Here is a 20886-nt window from a genome sequence, read left to right on the forward strand (position 1 = left end):
ACATTCAACTAGTCATAGGTTTCACCTGGGGTGTCAGGTCAAAGGACATGATGTTCTGTAAATATTGTGTCTTTGGTAGTGCGTGTTGTCAGGAAAGCAAATAAAACTGTCTGAAAGGCAGAGGCTCAGCCTCTTTGAGTTATTGGGTGTTAGAGCCTAAATTCATGTCTCTTGTCTTGGGCTTGCCCTGACATGGATCCACTAGCACTGTCCAGGTATGCTTCAAAAGTTAGAATGGGCCAGAAACATTTTCCAAAAGCAATGTGACCCCTCTGTTTTGGAGAGTAAAAATCTAATGGTATGAACATAGGTCATTCTATCCCAGAAGGCCTAAGTGTCAGAGTGGTCCCAAGCACATTTTATTTACCAGGGCAGAAAAACTGCAAAGAAGAACCTTTTTTTTAATGGACCTTGAAATAATTTTGAGAAATGTTATACATGTTATACATGTAATAACAGCAGGTGGAATTTTCTGGCATGTGTAAAGCACAGGAAAGAAAATAAACCCACAATCCAAAGTGACAGAAGCCACTGAAATGATATAGAGGTTTCTACTAAATGGCATAACTGGTTGTCTGCTGATGCTCGTAAATCTGCTAAATCTGTAGTCTAGAAAAACAGCAGAACTGATAATTACCTCTACTGCTGCTGCCAGCAGGACCTTCTAATCATGAAAGAAATTAGGCATTACCATTCATGTATTTAAGATAAAATTAAATTCCAGTTTATGAAATTAAATTATTATTTTCTACATATTTTTTTCAAATTATTTGTTTCTATATAAACAAGTATCTTTACTAGCATAGTCTAGTTTGAAAAAAAAGGTTCCTGTTTAAAATTAGATATACATTACCTGGACATTTCTGCCAAGAACCTGGATCCAAACCACTTTTCCATATCTTTATAAGCCTCTTCTGCTTTCATTGTTAACTCTTGAACAAATGCTAAAGCTTTTTCTTTTATAAGTTCTAGTCGAGATATTGTGGCTATCTCTGTTTAAAAAGTAATGTCATAATAATCAATACTTATAAAATTTGAGGAAAATTCTCAGTCCTAAGCACCTGAATTTTAACATCTTAACCTGTTTTTATGCAGTAAAATGTTTATTTAATTTCTTATATTCTTGAACAAATTATTTTTCAGAATCACCCCTATTGCACCATGGTTTTTACAAAAGCGTGTCTTCTATAAGCATCAGAATTTACAAGGTAACAAATATCTTAATAAAACTAATATAGAGGTACCGGGGATGTTTAAGTAGACAGTGACATTGAACTAAATTAACACTATACAGCAACAGACACAGAAGTTAATGATGCAAGTATGAGTACTCTGGTGTAGATAAATTTTAAAGAAAACACATCTAAATCATTATACATGTTAATGACAATAAAAGTTTGTTTTTCCAGCCGTTTAAAATTAACCTCACAGGATTTACTCCAAGCTTCCTACATGTGACTGTTTTATACCCGAAAACTCAGGTTGCATTAGAAAAGAGTTTGATTAGTGAGCACTAAGTTTTGGTTAGTCACACCTCTACCAAAATTATGCATAGTGTAGTTACATGAAACTTTTAAAAATACTGAGAATTTCATTATTAGTTTTCCAAATGCGAAGAACTGAGGAAAAAAAACCCAGTCTCTCATTGAGACATTAATACTTAAAAAAGGAGCTAAAAGGATAAGAAATGGGAACAAGTCAGCAATGTCCAAAGTGAAAAGGATCCCAACTGGATGAAAAGACAACTAAGGTCCTGTATTGAGAGACACATGGAACAGGCACTGAAAGACATTCAAAGCCTTCCAAAAGAAGAGCAACAAAAGAGGACCAGTAGCAAGAGATTATTTCCAATCCTGAAGGCAAAGTCAGTATTCAACTTGATTTTTGTTCATATTTTACCTTCTGTACTGCAGAATCTTTTAAACAATTAATATTATATAGTAATTGGTTCAGCGACTTCACAGTTAAAGACTGTAAAATCATTTACATTATAATCCTTACTCTGTAAGCTACAAAGTTTCCAAAATACCTAGGTTTGGGGCTGAAACTTTCTTTGGGCAACAATCGTAGAAAGATGGACCCTGAAAAATATATGGCCTGTTCTTTTAATGTTATTTCCAGTCAGATTCACCTCTGTGTCTGGCAAGATCATGGAGCAGATCCTCCTGGAAACTATGCTAAGGCACACCAAAAATAAGGAGGTGATTGGTGACAGCCAACATGGCTTCACTATGGGCAAATTGTGCCTGACAAATCGGGTGGCCTTCTACAATGGAGTTACAGTATGGGTGGATAAGGGAAGAGAGGCCAATGTCATCTACCTCGAATTGTGCAAAGCATCTGACACTGCCCTGCATGACATCCTTGTCTCTAAATTGGTGAGACATGGGATTTGAGGGATGGACCACTTGGTGGATAAGGAATTGGCTGGATGATTGCACTCAAAGAGTTGTGGTGAATGGCTCGATGTCCAAGTGGAGACTGGTGATGAATGGTGTTCCTCAGCAGTCAGTATTGGGGATGGCATAGTTCAACATCTTTGTCAGCAACATGGACAGCAGGATGTGATTCTGTGTTCATCCTGGAGAAGAGAAGGCTCTGGGAAGACCCTATTGCAGTCTTTCAGTATCTGAAGGGGGCTTCTAAGAAAGATGGAGACAGACTTTTTAGCAAGGGATAATAGTTTTAAACTAAAAGAGGGCAGATTCAGACTAGATCTAAGGAAGAAATTTTTCACAATGAGAGTGGTGAAACATTGGCACAGGTTGCCCAGAGAGGTGGTAGATGCCTCATCCCTGGAAACTTTGAAGGTCAGGTTGGATGGGGCTCTGAGCAATCTGATCTAGTTAGAAGATGTCCCTGCTCACTGCAGGGTGGTTGGACTAGATGGCCTTTAAAGGTCCCTTCGAACCCAAATTCTTCTTCTATGATTCTGTGATTGAATGCGCCCTCAGTAAGTTTGCTGACGACATCAAGCTGTGTGGTGCAGTCAACATCTGGAGGGAAGGGATGCCATCTAGAGGGACCTTGACAAGGTTGAGAAGTGGGCCCATGCAAACCTCATGAAGTTCAACAAGGCCAAGTGCAGGGTCCTGCACATGGGTCAAGGCAATCTCAAGCACACATGCAGGCTGGCCAGCAAATGGATTCATAGCATCCCTGAGGAGAAGGACTTGGGGGTATTGGTTAATGAGAAGCTCCACATGACCCGGCAATGTATGCTTGCAGCCCAGAAAGCCAACTGTATCCTGGGCTGCATCCAAAGAAGTGTAACCAGGAAGTCAAGAGAGGTGATTTTGCCCCTCTACTCTGCTCTGGTTGAGACCCCACTTGGAGTACTGTGGTTCAGCTCTGGAGCCCCTAACATAAAAAAGACATGGACCTGTTGGACCAGAGGAGGACCCCTTGCCCAGGGAAGTGGTGGAGTCACCATCACTGGAGGTGTTCAAAAAATCTGTAGACATGGCACTTCAGGACATGGTTTAGTGGGCATGGTGGTGTTGGGATGACAGTTGGACTTGATGATCTTAGAGGTCTTTTCCAACCTTAATGATTCTATGATCCTATGATTCTAAATCTTGGCTTTTTTGTTAAATATAAGACGAAAATGAAGCAACCTCAAGAAAACAAAACTTGTCAAGGAATCACTAAAATTTGTCTTCATATTATTAAGATCTTCAAAGTTGCTACCATTCCTCTCATTATCCCAAAAACTGAGAATATTTATTCCTAAATTGCTTTTGGATTAAACCGTGTTGAAAGTGTTAGGTGTATAAGCATTTCGTCTGATGTGGACCTAATGAAGCCTTATGAGTTTGGGTTTCATTCATTAACCACTGTTTGCCCTCTACATTTCATAATAAATACTACGCAAAAGTTAGCCTGCCAAGGAGGTAACATACATGATGATGGGCTTGCCAACTGTTGCTAAACAGAATCTCTAACAGCTAGGTTCTACTTTCCCTTTAGTGAGAAAGAGGTCTTTTTCTTCTATTCTATTTCATCTTCAAAAGAAAATTTTAAGCCTTTTTCAGTTTGGGACTTCTGTTTTTCAGGCATCTACTTTTGGCTGAAATTAACCAGTTGGCTTGGAAGTTATTGGGTGAGACAGACAAAGAGACAGAACAACTGAACAACATATCATTTTTGGAAGGGTGTATGGAAAGGAATTTGGAAGAACAAACAAACTGTGTCTTGCTGCTTGAATCCCATGCGGCTTGAGGAAGAAGGAATCAGAGAGAAGAGCATCAATGGAATACATGATTTCCAACAAATTCTTTCACAGATCAAAACATTTCAAATACTGAATTCAATTCAATTGAATACTGAAAAGTGGCTAACCACCTATGTGAAATATTCTCTCCTGATGAATACTTGCTTAGTCATGGAAAATGAAATTAAATTAAATGAAACAGAAGAGAACAAAAAGAAAAATGAAAAACACATTTCTATTCTAAATATATTTACCTCAAAATTACTGGTGACTACCACCCTAAAAAAATTCCTGATTTCTCCGGACACTTCTTTTTCTCCCCTTCTTTTTCTTAGTCACACATGCATTTTCCCTAGAGTTTCTGGCTAATTTTGACTATTTCACTACCTAAATTAGGAATAACAATCACCCCCCAATATAAGTAACCAAATAGTAACATACCCTCATGTTTTAAGGCACTGAAATATTCTTGCTTTATTTTAAGTGTCAGTTCTCGTTTCTTTAATTCTTCTGTGTTTATAGGAACTGGACTGACTTCAACCACAGATGCAGTAGAAGATGGCCCTGCAGGAAAATAGGCCTATCACAGTCTTTATAATTTGCTGGTAAGTTTGTGTAACCATACACAGGCACTCACAAGACAGCACACTTTTTAAATGAAAAAATGGCACTTTCCACTATACTTGATGTGACCGTTTTTGAAAATACAAAGGTGGTTTACTGAGGTGTCTTATGTCAACATAACATATTTATATTTCTTCAAATGTGATTTACATCTGCAAGACATGCTAAGATTAACATTGCATAAAATTACTCCAGCATATTAAAATTGGTTAAATTTCATCCCAAAGCGTATTTCTAAATGGAAAATCATGACTGAGTAAGTATGCCTCTATTGTAATCCTAGATGGTCAAAATATTCTCTTTAATCCTAAAATCTACCAATGCACCACAACCAGCACACAAATAAACTTCTTTTGAATGACAGCTGTTCCTTCTGGAGCAAATTCAGGTTTGCAAACTGTAGTAAAAATGCTATGTTAGTAAATATCATTGGTTACCATGAAAGCAGTGAAAAGGAAAATAATGCTACTTAAAAAAATCATAACAAGTCAGAAGAAAAAAAAAAAGAGAGGTATGTTATTTCATGCCTTTCTAAACCATTTTGTTACCTGCCTTTGCAGCTTGTTTTAACTTAAGTATCTCTGAAAAGACACTGTAAAGGTATTTTATCATGTTTTTAAAGATTGCATGAAATTCTGCAGACACAACACTGACTATTACTCAAAAATATTAATATACTTGTAACTGTTTTGTCATAGAAAAAGAGCAGATAGAGCTTTTACAGAAAAAAATAATGACATTTGCATGATACGTAAGGTCAACATAAAGCAAATGTCAAATCTAGAAGTGATAAAATAACATGTGATAAGTTGTATCACCCAGTTACTAGCTATATCTGTTTCCTAGGAAATTATTCTATTACAAGAGCATTACAGTAGCACTGTATTTGGCATGAAATCTAAGTTGATACTTCAGTTATGGATACATCAGTTGATACTTATCTTCTACCATAAGGAATATACAGTTGAATTCTAGCTGCAGTTCTGTCACTTTATAGTTTTGTGATTCCAGGTAGGTTGTCTAGAACCAGGTCTGAATAAAAGTTTAGTTCCAAGGAGCAAGTCACAAACCTCAACCTAGCCACTTAGTATACAATAGGTCATAGCTGCTGATTTTTTATCACAAAGCTTTTCTAGAAATCTGAAAATGTCATATTCTCTTGGCTGGATTGAGATGCTAAACACACACCTAAGACTTCCTGGTGCTCACAAATTAGATGTCTAAGCTAAGAAAGGTGTGGTTAAGCATTTGCAGGGCTATACTTGTTCACTGTACCATGAGCAGAATCAACCAAAGAGAGCACTGAGTACAGTGCAAATAAAATGTCTGTCAAAGAAAAAAAGTCAGCCACTTTATGCATAATAAGTCCAGTTACAGCTTTCTCACTTGGAAATGGAGTACCTGAATTTCAGGCTACCCTCACACCCACAGGACTTAAGCCCCTCTCTTGCTATGTAGAATGTCTTTACAAAAGATAAAAGGTTTAGGCTACTAGCCTTGCTTCCTGCTGGAGCTATGATGTTTTGCAGAAAGAAGTGGAAGTTACTTAAAATGTTACCTGCTCAAGGAAGTATTTATGAAAAAAAATGTATAAACAGCATTGCATGCCAGCTTTCCAGCAGACTGCCTGAATTGCTAGGCTAAAGAGATAGGGGTTTTTCAGGTCTGTTTCTATTTTGCGAATAAATTTTGTATTCTCACCTGGTTGGACAGATTCTTGCCAGGCCTGTGAGTAAGATCCACCTCAACGGGAGTCTAGTCTTTTTTAGGACTGCATATGCCATTAGGTTTTATGTTCTTTATTTACACCATGTTACAGTTATATATAAAAATTATGGATGTTGATAGATCCATACTACTATATGCCTTATAAATTCATTCCAAAGTAACTCAGAGTATTGGATAATTTATCCATTCTATTCCAGTACTTTTATTTTAATATTTGAAATACTTTGACTTCTGGCTGGAAAGTAGGGAGAATTTAATGAAAATGTATTTGTTTTGATAAACTAATGCTAACTATTCAATTCCAAAACAGCACATGGGGAAAAATTAATATTTACTTTCTAGGTTCTATTTAGAATATTGATTCCTACATAATAATAACAACACATATGATTAAATAAATGCAATTGCCATTCAAAAGCCACTGCACTCCTTTATCACTACCAGCTTTTCACATCGATCTGTCATATTTGACATTTCAAAAGATAAATTAAATCCAAATTAAATGTCTTGCCTTACTCTTTTCTGTATTACTGACGTATTTACATTTCAGTAATTTCAAACATTGCTAAAACAAAGTCTGCATTTCAAATACCTTTCTTTTTAGTAGCTGATGTGGGAGAAAGCTTTTTGGCATCTTTGGCACCTTTCCCAGTAGCTTTGCCTGACAGTGTCTGTGAAGATTTCAGATCTTCTTTCAGTTCTAGTTGCTGATGTTCTTTTTCTTCCTCCATTTCTTCAGACTGTATTTCCGCTGTTACCTTGACACCATAGTCACACATAGTAAATAGTATCAACACTGTGCAACTGTGGTTTTAAATAGCCTATACTTACTGAAAGTACTTGCTGAGACATACACACACAAATAAAACAAAGGATATATATAATTGTGTAATTATATCAAAATACTTTATTAAAATATATAAATATATGAAATAAAATTCTACAGCAAAAATGCAAGACAGCGAGATTTTGGGTTTAATCCCTGTAAGCCATTACCTGTACTCTAGGAAAACCTGAGAAATGTAAGAATAAACAAAATGCAGAGCAAGACGTAAGGGTGCAGAAATTCACTTATTTAAAATAATCAAAAGGGGGAAAAAAAGCAAACCTAGAAACCAACCATTTGAAAAACTTTAATTGATTTAATTGACTTTTAGCTATATATGAAAAAGAATGTAATCATAGCTTTTGAAGTTGTCAAAGGTTTGAGCAAACATTGCATCACAAGATAAAGTTTGTCCCTCTTTTCATGCTTCTGTTGAGGGATAAGGGGAAAATATATCATGGAAGAAGTAGATCTATATACAGACAACATTCAAAGTATTTGTCTCAGTAACGGAATGAAAGGGTCAATTACAAGTACAGAGTTTATAATACACAGATTCCAGTATCTTCCTCATAGAAAGACAAACATATTCAATGGAAATATCAGTGGTGGAGCAAGAGGCATGAACTTGAGATACACAGTGTGAAGGCTGTGTGTTCAGGCTGCCTACTGAATGGGAGGCTTTGACTGTCCAAGCAGAAATGTTTAAGTAAATAAAACATTCCTTACCATATTTGATACTGCTGTTACTGCTCTTTGCCATGTATCAGTAATAAGTTTTTCATCTTTCCCAAAAGTGGCCGCTCCATTTACAGAATTCTCATCCTTAGCACTCTTCTGTAGAGCTCCCTTGCTTTTTGACTTGGTAATATTTATTTCTGGTGAAGGCAGTTTCCAAGAAACTAAAGGAATCCTTAAAAATAAAATATAAGGCATAATTCACACACCCCTTTATAAAAAGTGTTAATTTATAACTATATTGGAGAATATGCTGACAGAATGAGAATGCTATTTTCAAAGTTTGCCATAGCAACAGAAAAGGGATGAACTTTCCTTATGACCAAAAGTGGTGAAGTGTGTGGATGTCAAGAAAACTGTCTAGTTTAACTGCAGAAGCTAAGCAATAATAATAGATGGATAAAACGAAATCAAAATGGTTGCATGATCTGCAAGTCCATACTCTACATGGGCTAGAAGCACAGCCTTATTACTTTGATGTGCCATTTCTAAATGAACTGTAAGTATTTTAAAAAAGCAGGTGTCATTGTTGACAATATTTTTGATATTGTGAAATTATTTGATGGTATCCCTACTTTTTAATACGGCATTCAGTTCTGTGCATCTTTGTAGGCTGCTTCAATTTATATTTGTCATTACACAACTCATTTAATTATGTTTGTTGGTGCAAATTTAAAATCTGTAATGTTCCATGCTAATATGTAACTTAAGTTATGTGAGGATTGTGTTGGAAACTGTCAGCAACACAGAGGGAAGTAGGAAACATTTCTATAGCAGATTTCTTTAAAGGAATGTTTGAAAATGTTTTATAAGTCAGAGATGCATTACTGAAAATTATATAGGTAAATCAGTAAAAAAATTAGGGATAAATTAAACCTACAAGATGCTTCAAGATTCATCATTTGACTATAATCCCTAGTTAAAAATTCTTATTTCCCCATCCATGAAATGTACACACATGTATTTCCATATACACCCACAAAGCTATCAGTTCATTGTATTTGTTGATATTTATTTAATTCAATAATGCATTTCTACCTTCTTGATTTGTTTTGATCTTCTTTCTGCTCTACACCAATAATATCTAACAACGGGATTCTAGTAAAATCTTGACCGTCATCTGTTGGGATTTTTCCTTCCATTGCCCTGTAGTAGTCATGAAGAAGTCTCTTTGTATCTTGGAAACGATCCACTTCAACCTCAAGAAGAAAGGACACAAAGATTGCAATTCAAAACAGGACAGTACAAATTTCTGTTACATTTTTAAATACATGATAGTAGAAGCAATTCTATATCCTAACAGTTTGAGGAGAGCAGCAAACATAACCATATTTGTTTGAAAATTTATAGTGTATTCAATGCACACATCTACTTGCATCTATAATATCTTCACACTGGTATTTCTAAGGATTAATAAAAATTTTAGTTGTTAGAATAGGAAATATTATTTACAATAAATGTTTGTTCCATTAAATTTAATGACAATGTATTTTGATGTGTATGTATTTCTATAGTAGCAAGGATACTAGTACCAACAAATTATAGGGATCTTTTTGTTCAAAAGAAATAAAAACCTTAATAGTATAAAATAAAAACGGTTAAGTGATGGAGAAAATTTTAAAAGCCATACAGTTTTTCTGGACGAAGAAATCAACAGATTTTACACACCTAAGTGTCTGGAAGATCCTTTTTTTTGTGAAGTGTCTTGGAAGAAATCAAGTAAGAGTCAAAAAGCATTTAACACCTGTCATGTTTTGATTTATTGATACAGTGTGGCGTTAGTTTCTAACCGACAAAACAGTACTAAATATTCATGGGAAAATGCAGAAAACCACATTCACAAAACAAAGGATAAAACCTTTGTGGTGTAAACCAGCACTTATCCATAGGTTAAGGAGAAAGTATCTTCTAGTATAACGGTGTGTACACAGAAAGGTGGAAATAAATCTGATAAACGGCATTTACACAAAACTATGTGTTTATACAGTAACAGAGGCACCTGGGGAATATATGTAAGTTCCCACAGAAAAACCCACAGAGAGCTCAGGACCAAAGAAGCCTATTTTTGCCTGCTTCTCAAACAAAGCCTTAACATAAAGGTATATTTAGTATATTTTTAGTTCTGTAGTTTTAGCATTAATAACTCATTTATTTTGGGGAGTATATACTAACTAAAGAATGTAAAAATTATTTCATTTGCATTTTTCTTTAGGAAAATAAAATCTTATATATGGCTAATACATGCATTTTTAATTTTAAAAGAATATCCTGCATATCCACACAAGACAGATCAAATTAGATTCATAGTGAATCTCATCTGGACTGAATCATACATGTCCATGAAATTTGGCTAGACTAGAACAAGGATTGCAAAGTTATACATGAATATAAAAGGAGAAAAGTAAAATACTTCAGCTTGCAATATTACTTTAATTTGGCTCCCTTATGCATGTAATTTAAGATATATATTTTTAAAATACTCAGTCCTATAAATATCCTAGTTACAGGAAGAATGTGTTTCAGTTAGCAGTTATTTGATATTTTGACTTCTCTCTTTAGTCAGTGGCCTTAAGTCTTTATTTAGGACATTACTTAGACTCTTTGAAACAGTTAATAATTTCTTTATTATAGCAACTGACTACTTCACAAACTTTACTTAAATTACCACAACACTCATATGAGACAAGAGACTGGTTCCCTTGTTTATTAAACATATAAAAATAACACAGAGAATAAAGGGCAGGAAGCCCACCCTAAGCTGCTTAGGCCTGATTTTTCAGCCAAATTAGTATCAAATGGCATGTGTTTAAAGCATTTTTTTCATTTTTGTCTTTAAAGTTGCCAAAACTTTCAAAGAGTGGTCACTCAGTATAGCGAAAAGCCTGCCTAGCCTGCTCTAGTCTATTTCAGTCCAGCCTGAAACCAAATTTATGCACCTAGAACAGCAGTCACAGGAAAATCTTCACTTCAGGAACTGAAGTAAGTAATGGTCACGCTGAATGAGAGGAAAGGCATACTGTGGGGAAGGGGAGAGCCAACTAATTGAAGATAGTCTCTTGAAAACTTTAAAGTTAGATGTGTGAAAGCTGGGTCATATTTGAACAGATTTTCTCAAGAGCAGCAAATGGCATCACATTCTCAGAAACATTCCTTGCAATTATTTTTTTCAGTCTGTAGGTAAAATTTCAAGCCACATTGGTGAAGTTACAACTGAAATAATTTTGTGATAGGGAAAATACAGGACAACCTTAACAGCAAGTGGGTCTACAACAGCAGTGAATTATGTAATTTGCAAATTAAGAGCAAATGTCAATATAACCACAGGAGGATAAGCAGCTCCAACATTTCTGTTACAAAAGTCAGTTGATTCACTGGACTGATAAAATTGCAAAAAGTACCACTATACACTACAGATTGAAAGTTTAGAGGTTGAACAAGAACAATGGTGTTTTTCTTAAATTTCTTTGCCTGACAGTTAAATGTATGGAATGGCATTTACTTTTTGTCTCTTAACTTTCTAGACAAATTCAGAAGAGGCATGAACATTTGCTTATCTAACTCTCAATCCCTCACTTATTTGGAGATAACCATACAAAACACCTCTTAGTGTTCATTCATTGTCCCCTTCCATTGTAGACTCTGTAGTAGATCCATACCTGCATAAGTGAGAAGAAATGGTTCATTGCAATCCCCCTATGATCTGGTAACCAGCCATCATTCATGATATCAGTACGTTCCTGCTCTGCTTCTTCCCTTCTGTTATCACAGATATCCCAGAGAAGATCTCTTAAGTCCTAAAACACAAAATCAAATATGAGAAACAAGTATGAAAGAAAACTTAAATACCTTTTTATGTTTATTATCAAAAATCATAATTTTTGCCTATGCATAGGGCATCTTCTCATTTGGGGCTTCTTCTTTCTTGTTATAAATGTCAAAGCCCGGTCAACAAGTTATGTGCTTACAGACAGCTGACAGAAGGTAGCTCTACAAATGTGCCAGAGAAAAGAATACAGAGGTATGACATGAATGTGTAGGCTGTCTTGCTTTCCTCAGGCAGAGAAGATCTATTGAAGCTACACAAAGACACGAGAAGATGAATAGCTAAGCTCCCAACTGCACCAACAACTTTCCACTTGAATGGTTTGCTAACTAATACACTTACAAGAAGAACACTCTAAGGCGATGTTCAATATGAAAAATTCTGAGAAAATTATGCCAGAGGTCAAGAATTCTTCCAATTTGGATACCTCCATGCCATTTTTCTTTAACGTTCTTTATAACTAAGCACTCTTCAACTAGTGACTATATCTAATAGCAGCACTATGTGGCTCACTGACAGCACTGAAGACATACTAAGCATACAACATGCATGCAAACACTCTGTTCCCTATTGCGACCTCTGCATGGAAATAGTGTGACAGACCTCTCTGTAATAAGAGGTGATGGGAAGAGAAGAGCACTCTTAAATGCAGTGCTAAGGTAGGCTAAGATGAGCTGTCTCTCAGGCTCCAAACAGTTCTACCCCACCTGACCTGTTCTGGGATAAAGAAAAAAGGTATTCCAGACTACCAGACCTGCAATGAAGAGCTTAGGCTTCAGGTGGTAAGTGATTCCATATTCACTGGGCCTTGGTCTCAGCCTAGTATGTCAGATCCTGTTTCTCTCCCCACGTCCAAAGACTTCAGACAAATCCATTTGTCCTCTGCCAGACAAAAGCCACAGGGAAGCTGACAAATTAGTACTGCTTGGGCTACCCAACACACCAGTGATGGCATAGATACAAGGTAGCCAAGGTGAAGGCTATCATCTGATAGGATGTATGGAGATGCTACTGAATGAAAAAGATATAATCATACAACTTATCTGTTTTGCAGTGGTGGGTTGACCTTGGCTGTCTGCCAGGTGTCCACCCAGCTGCTCTATCACTCCTCCTGCTGACAGGACAGGGGGACAAAATATGATGGAAAAACTCGTGGGTCAAGATAATGATGAGATCACTTACCTATTACCATGACATGCAAAACACTCAACTTGGGGAAATTAATTTAATTTATTGCCAGCTAATAACAGAGCAGAATACTGAGAAATAGAACAAAATTAAAAACACCTTTCCACAACCCCTTCCTCTTCCCTAGTTCAACTTCACTCCTGACTTTTCTATGTGTGTACTCATTCAGGATTGTACTGCTCCAGCATGGATCCCCCATGGGCCACAGGTCCTGCCAGAATATCTCCTCCTGTGTGGGCTCTGCTCCACAGGCCACAGTTCCTGCCAGGAGCCTGCTCTGGTGTGGGGTCTCCATAGGCTGCCGCTCCCTTCAGGGCATATACACTTGCTCCAATGTGAGGTCGTCCATGGGCTGCAGGGAGGATATCTGCTCCACTGTGGTCCTCCATGGACTGCAGTGGAACAACCTATGTCCCCATGGTCTTCTCCACAGGCTGTCACAGAATCTCAGCTCTGGCACCTGGAACACCTACTTCCTCTTCCTCCTTCTTCATTGACCTTAGTAACTGCAGTTACTTCTCCCACATTTTCTCACTTCTCTCTCACAGCTGCCACACAGCGGTTTTCACCCTTTCTTAAATATGCTATCACAGAGGCATAATCACCATCACTGACTGGCTCAGCTTTGGCCAGCAGCAGGTCCGTCTTGGAGCCAGCTGACAGTGGCTCTGTTCAACACAGGGGGAGCCCATGATGACTTCTCACAGAAGCCATCTCTGCAGACCCTCTGCTACCAAAACCTTGCCACATAAATCCAATAATATACAACCAAAACAAACTGATATTTTGTACAAACTAATGTACAGCTCTTTCCAGTACCTTCCTGAGACACCTAAGGAGAAGCATGTTATTCTTTGTCCTCATGTTATTCAAGTCACAGTTTTGATATACTGTAAGCAGTGGAGATAACTGGAGAGGGAGACAGTGAGGTATCTTCCTCTGGGAGAAGCTAAAAGCATATTTTATTTGTCTCTTTTTTTTCTCTCCCTCTTTTCAAAGTAGAACAGTTTCTCTCATCTTCTTTCCTTCTACTCAGGTTGGTGAAAAAAAGAGAAAATGGATGTATGTGCTAAGTTCTCTCCTATCTGGATCAAGAGAAGTAGACCAAGTGACTGACAATGTTCGATGATAGCAATGGAGTGAGAAGGAAGTTGGAGAAATTGCTGAAAGACTGTGTAACAGAGATGGGCTGCTGAAGTGTATTTTATCCACAGTGATTCTGAGTTTGGATCTTTAGGATGTCAAAGTCTGAGCTGCCCTTTGGGCTTTAGCCATTTCAGGAATTTATCACACGTCACAAAATGGGGTGTATTTTTACATTTCCCAGTTGATATTAGAGAAATTTGCTTTTCAGATTTCACAGCTGGCAGCTTTCAGTATGGATGGTGTTTCAGAAAGGGTCCAGCTGAGAGTTGAGCAGTTTGGGCAAGCTGAAAATGTTTGAGGAAAAACATTCCATAGATTATCACTCTTTTCATTTCCTCTCTTTCCTTTTCTAGCATCAAGGAAGGATGAATGATGGAATTCTTGGATTCAGTGAGGTACAATGGGCAAGGCTTAAAAGAGGAGAGAAAGTACCATCTTCACATTCATCCACAGGTTTGGGATCCAGAAGGACTAGAAAGGGTCCTTCAGAAACTGAAATTCTGGAAATCATGTATTTCCTCCAAACTGCCTTACTTACTGAGGTTAGCTTTATCACAGTATCTGAGTCTCACTGCATCATAGAAGACTACCACCTCCTCTTAACCTAATTTGAAATGGACAATGTCAAACATGGATTTCTGTTGCAAGTGAAAGGCCAAATATTTTAAATTTTAGCTTTCTAAAATACAGGACAGAGGGATTCCATTGTTTTTATAATTCCAGTTGGTGGAAATTAGAAATATGGATGATGATCGGTGGATGAGGAATTGGTTGTATGGTCGCATCCAGAGGGTAGTGGTCAATGGCTCAATGTCCAGATGGACATGGGTGACAAGCTTTCTCCCTCAGTGGACCATACTGGGAACAGTACTCTTGAATATTTTCACCAACAACATAGACAGTAGGATTGAGTGCACCCTCAGCAAGCTTGCAGACAACACCGAGCTGAGCGGTGCAGTTGATACACTCGAGGGATGGGATCCTATCCAAAGGGACCTGGACAAGCTTGTGAATGGGCCCATGTGAACCTCATGAGGTTCAACAAGGCCAAGTGCGGGGTCCTGCACCTGGGTTGGAGTAACACCCTCTATCAAAACAAGGCTGGGGGATGAAGAGATTGAGAGCAGCCCTGCCAAAGAAGGACTTGGATGTATTGGTGGGTGGAAACCTGGACATGAGCCAGCAATGTGCGCTCAGAGCCCAGGCGGCCAACCATGTGCTGGGCTGCATCCAAAGCAGCATGGCCAGCAGGTTGAGGGAGGGGATTCTGCCCCTCTACTCCGCTATGGTGAGACCCTACCTGGAGTTCTGCATCCAGCTCTGGAGCCCTCAGCACAGCAAAGACATGGACCTGATGGAGCAGGTCCAGAGGGGGGCCACAACAGTGATCCGTGGGATGGAACACCTCTCCTATGAGGACAAGCTGAGAGTGTTGGGGTTGTTGAGCCTGGAGAAGCGAAGGGTCTGTGGAGACTTTATGGCTGCCTTCCAGTACTTGAAGAGGTCTTAGAAGAAAGATAGGGACAGACTTTTTAGCAGGGCCTGTTCCGATAGGACAAGGGGTGATGGTTAAACTAAAAGAGAGTAGATTTATCCTAGATCTAAGGAAGAAAATGTTCCCTAATGAGGGTGGTGAAATACTGGCACAGGTTGCCCAGAGAGGAGGCAGACACCCCACCCCTGGAACATTGCAGGTCAGGTTGGATAGGGCTCTGAGCAACTTGATCTAGTTGAAGCTGTCCCTGCTCATTGCAGGGGGTTTGGACAAGATGACCTTAAAAGGTCCCTTCCAATACAAACTATTCTATGATTCTATGATTTTTAAGTCCTCTACTTCATTCTGTTGAAATAATGGTTTAGAAAAGTATGTCCAATGCTTTCTCCATCTCAGTGAATTTATCCATGATTCCACCAACATTCCCTTCAATTAACAATGTTGCCAGCATTTTTTTCCCCTTTTCTGGGAGAACTCCCTGATACGTTTTCAACTAAAAATCATGTCTGTTCTGAAATGGGTGTATGATAAATTCAAAGATAGCTCCACTTCCTGTCTATGTTAAATCTGGCTCTGAACTTTTTAGGACCTTTACTCTCATGGATTTTTGTGAAGAAGAAATCTCAGGATATGGATGACCTAGCAAAGATCTACCTGAGTCAAAACATTTCAAAGAAATTCTCTATACTCACTTAGGGACATGGTTTAGTGCTGGACTTGGCAGTGTTAGGTTAGCAGTTGGACTTGAAGATCTTAAAGTTCTTTTCCAACCTAAATGATTCTATGACTCTATAAATGTCCAAACGTGTAAGTAAAGTCTCTGAAAACCATAAAACTTAAAGAAAAAGAAAGCAGAGAAGTATTTGTTTTACAACATGTCAGAATACTGCAGTATAACCTAAAAAAAAAAAAAGCAGCATGATATAAGAAAGATACGGCCAAAAAACAGAGAAATAATTTTGAAGAGCACTTTATGTATAAGAGGAAGTGAAACAGTTTAAAATGAGTGGTAAAAAGGAAAAAAAAATATAGTATCATCCATGTTACATCGAGCTTGTATACAATGAAAGAACACTTTAGGGTGTATTATAACTTTTGCCATTTACTTACAGTAACTCTTTGGTGTAGTTCTGCTTTTGTTTCCTCATCTTCTCGCAGGTCATCAGCAACTGAATTAAAATCTGATTGCCACTGAGAAACAAACTCCTGCTTAAGATCTGGACACTTCAAATGATCTTGGAATTTTTTTCTGTAAATTGTAGTAAAAAAACTTTGGTGTTAAAAGACATACAGAATGCCACAGGGAAAACAAAAACTACTAATGTTAATATAATAAGCTACTATTTCTACTCACCTAATGTCTGCTAAGTAATAAATTACAGAGTGTTGTTCATCTCTTAGACATCTAAGTATAGTTTTGATGGTACTCATATATGCATTTTCTACCATTTCCCAGTAAGGTACTAAAAAGCTGGGTATCTCCTGTGAATTTTTTTAAAACATCAAAATTAATCATTATATTTCTTGGTAAGCCATTTAGCTGTAAATGGGTTACATTTACATTTACATTTCTTATATTAGCAAATATAAGAAAGATTATTGCATGAAATCATATTACTGATTTTTTTTCACTGTGTATTTCTTTTAATTTACAACTGATTAGAGACACTGTACCAACACATAGTTTATCCTGGGCATGTATTTGGAAAAAAGTGGCAGTACTCAAAATGAATGTGAAATTCCAGCAGAATATTCCAATATCTGTGGTTTTGGATATACCCATAGACTAAGTGAAGAAACCAAGTGAGAACTTAAGTATCAAGATTTGGTGGTACACAACTGTTCAAGCTGGTAAAAAACTAAGGTGACTCTCTGGTGTTGCAAAAGTGACATTTGACTGACTGTCATGCAAAGCAAAATAAAGCCCATGGCCAGAAAAAACCCAGAATATGCAAGCTAATTGCAATCATGAAGGCAAAACTGGTAAACATTATGAAAGGAATTACAGAACAAAGTACAAAGCATCACTATGCACCCTTCAAATCTACCTCTCAAATATTGCATGCAGTCCCATCTCCCCATCTCAAAAAGTTAACAGTAGAACTAGAACAGACAGACAGAAGGGCTAGAATCATATGAACTGCTCCACATGAGGAGACACAAACAGATTATGACTGGATTGGAGAAGTAAGGCAACATTGAGCAAAATGAAGATGTAATAGATGCTTGTCACATCTTAAATACTTTCAGAGGATGATTATAGAATTATTCATTGTATCTCAAAATACAAGAATGGGGGTCATAAAATGACCCAAGCAAACAGGTTTAAAGCCCAGACAGAAGTACTTTTTCAGAATGAGCATAATCATACAGGCTATATCATGGAGACCAACCAAAAAGTAATTGCTTCAAAAAAAGCAACTAGACACAATCACGGAAGAAAAGTCTACTAAGAGTTACTAAACACAAAGATGAAGGTACAAAGTCATCTCAGACAAGCCCTAAATTTCAGATCATTGGAAACTACAAAGATGTCCTCGGGGAAAACATGTTAGAAAAAAAGTATCCTAGGAGAAAGATCAGTGCATACTCTCCCCATTCTTACATTCTTTCTACAAGATATGCAACTGGCCCTTGTCAGAGACAAAAAATTGACCTAGTTTTATGACCTAGGGTTTTTTTAAAAAAACTAGTTTTTTAAAACTAGTCTATGCTAGTACTTCCTAACATTAAAAAGTATTATTATTCTGGCATCCATGTGCTATTCTTCATTATCATTGTGAAGAATTCAGGGAAAAAAAAAGATCAAATTTTAAAGTGTTCTCTTATTTTATATATTTTAGTAGCAATTGCTATTTGTTTTTTTAGATATTTATAATACAGTACTAGTATACCTTTCATTGAAAAATATTGAAGAAAACAACATGCAATGAGACAAAATATTTAGGTAGAATATGCATAAAATACTGAGAAAAATATATACTTTGATTTCTAAAAGTTTTAATCATGAATGAATGTACCTTGGGAAGTGGTTCATCTACATAAATCCATTCATCTGATCCTGGTTCAATTGGTGGTGGTGACACAGGAATGGGAGGAAGCAGATCTTGATGTGTAACTGGTAAAAGCGTTTTTCCTGGTGATATTTCTTGAGCAGACCCTTGTATATGAACATGCAGTTAGTACATTCACATATATTTTAAGTATCAATAAACAGAATTAGACACCCACACTACTCTGACAAGTTCAAAATAACAGAGCAGATTCATTATTTCATTACTTATGTGTTGTTCATCACAAAATATACTAATCAAATTAGTGATGCCATAGTTATAAAACCACTTCCCACTTAAGCTTATATTTTGCAGGACTGTTACTTATCTAAAACCATCTCTGTGAGAGAAACGGGAAGATAATGAATTAGTATGTGTGCAGATGGAACAAATTCTTTACCAGGTAAACCAAGGCAAATGGTGTTGATACAATTCTGAGATTCATTATAACTATCATGATTTCAAGCACTCCCTGCTTAATTAAAGAGCAATTGTAAACATTTATAGATTCCATGCTAGGCTTGGGGAAGAGTGAATCAAGAAAAACAACGAAGAAGAAACAAACATAAATTGAGCTAAATCTGGCCTAATATTGAAAATACAGCTTAGTCCGGGGAGAAGCTGAGAAGTTTGAAAGATGATGGATGGGAAAAAAGAGACAGAAAAGATCATGCAGTAGACAAACAAACAAGTGAAAAAATAACCCTGTTAACCTATATTATAGCACAATAATACTAGATGTCATTAGCAGCTTCAGAGCATTATTCAACTCAAGGATCTGAACAGCCTCTGGAAAGATATCAGCATCTCCTCAGTGACTATAGAAAGATCCTATAACAACTAGATTTTTAAGTTAACACAAATTAACTGCTCAGAAGCATGTGCATGAATTCTGGCCAGTTTTGCTGTGGATTTGAAAACATTAAATAAAATAAACAGGCTTGCATTAAACTACTATTGTAACATTCTTGAATTTTTGTTTGAAAGAAACTTAACACTTAAAGTCTAAATGAGTTTTGTTTGATTTAAGACGTGACAAATCTGCTTCTGAATACCCTGTCTTGCTGGGTGCTTCAATGGAAAGACTGTCATCATTCTCCTGATTTAAGTTTATGAAAAGAACATAAAATGTTCTAACTTCTTCAGTTTCTGCTAAATACTTTGAGAACCAATATCTGAATTTAGCTCTACCATATCACTCCCAGAATGCTACTGATGTCTGACTAGTTAATATGCATGATCACACATATGGTCTGCTTATATGAATCTAACAGTGAAGAACAGCTTGGAATTTATCAACAAAGACATTATTAATTTACAATAATTACATTATTTACAAGCTCAAGGAATGGACCTGTATGAACCTCGTGAGGCTCCACAAGGCCAAGTGCAGAGTCCCATACCTGGGTTCGGGCAAGCCCCAGTATCAATACAGGCTGCGTGTGAAGGGTGCAAAAGCAGCCCTGCCAAAGAAGGACTTGGATGTACTGGTGGAATAAAAACTGGACATGAGCTGGTAATATGCACACGCAGCCCAGAAGGCCAACCACATCCTGGGCTGCATCCAAAGCAGCATGGCCAGCAGGTCAAGGGAGGTGATTCTGCCCCTCTACTCCACTATAGTGAGACCCCACCTGTCCCATGTCCAGCTCTGGAGCCCTCAGCACAGCAAAGAGCAAGTTGGAGCGGGTCCAGAGGAGGCCACAATAATGATTAGAGGGATGGAACACCTATCCTGTGAGGACAGTCTGAGAGAGTTCAACCTGGAGAAAAGAAGGCTCTGGGGAGACCTTATTGCAGCCTTCCAGTACTTAAAGCAGGCTTAGAAGAAAGATGGGTACAGACTTTTTAGCAGGGCCTGTTCCGATAGGTTTTAAACTAAGAGAGGGCATATTTAGATTAGATCTAATGAAGAAATGTTCCCCAGTGAGGGTGGTGAAACACTGGCACAGGTTGCCTAGAGTTCCAGAGTTGCCCTGGAAACTTTGCAGGGCAGGCTGGATGGGCCTCTGAGCAACCTGATCTACAGAATCACAGAATCATTAAGGTTGG

The 20886-nt window shown here is 37.4% G+C and overlaps 1 protein-coding gene across 1 annotated transcript in view; it reads right to left on the reverse strand.

Moving 5' to 3' along the window:
- Positions 1-18941, reverse strand: part of LOC104617402 (sperm flagellar protein 2-like) — a gene marked incomplete at its 5' end in the record, with an annotated part of 50760 nt that extends 31819 nt beyond the window's left edge. The window contains 9 exon segments of the mRNA XM_010282716.1: positions 854-992; positions 4655-4777; positions 7158-7323; positions 8121-8304; positions 9168-9328; positions 11786-11923; positions 16892-17030; positions 17136-17263; positions 18802-18941. Of these exon segments, the coding sequence (XP_010281018.1) occupies positions 854-992; positions 4655-4777; positions 7158-7323; positions 8121-8304; positions 9168-9328; positions 11786-11923; positions 16892-17030; positions 17136-17263; positions 18802-18941 (1318 nt within the window).
- Between the last annotated feature and the right edge of the window lie 1945 nt (positions 18942-20886).

The sequence above is a fragment of the Phaethon lepturus genome, unplaced genomic scaffold, assembly GCF_000687285.1.
Source record: "Phaethon lepturus isolate BGI_N335 unplaced genomic scaffold, ASM68728v1 scaffold3802, whole genome shotgun sequence".
Lineage (NCBI taxonomy): Eukaryota > Metazoa > Chordata > Aves > Phaethontiformes > Phaethontidae > Phaethon > Phaethon lepturus.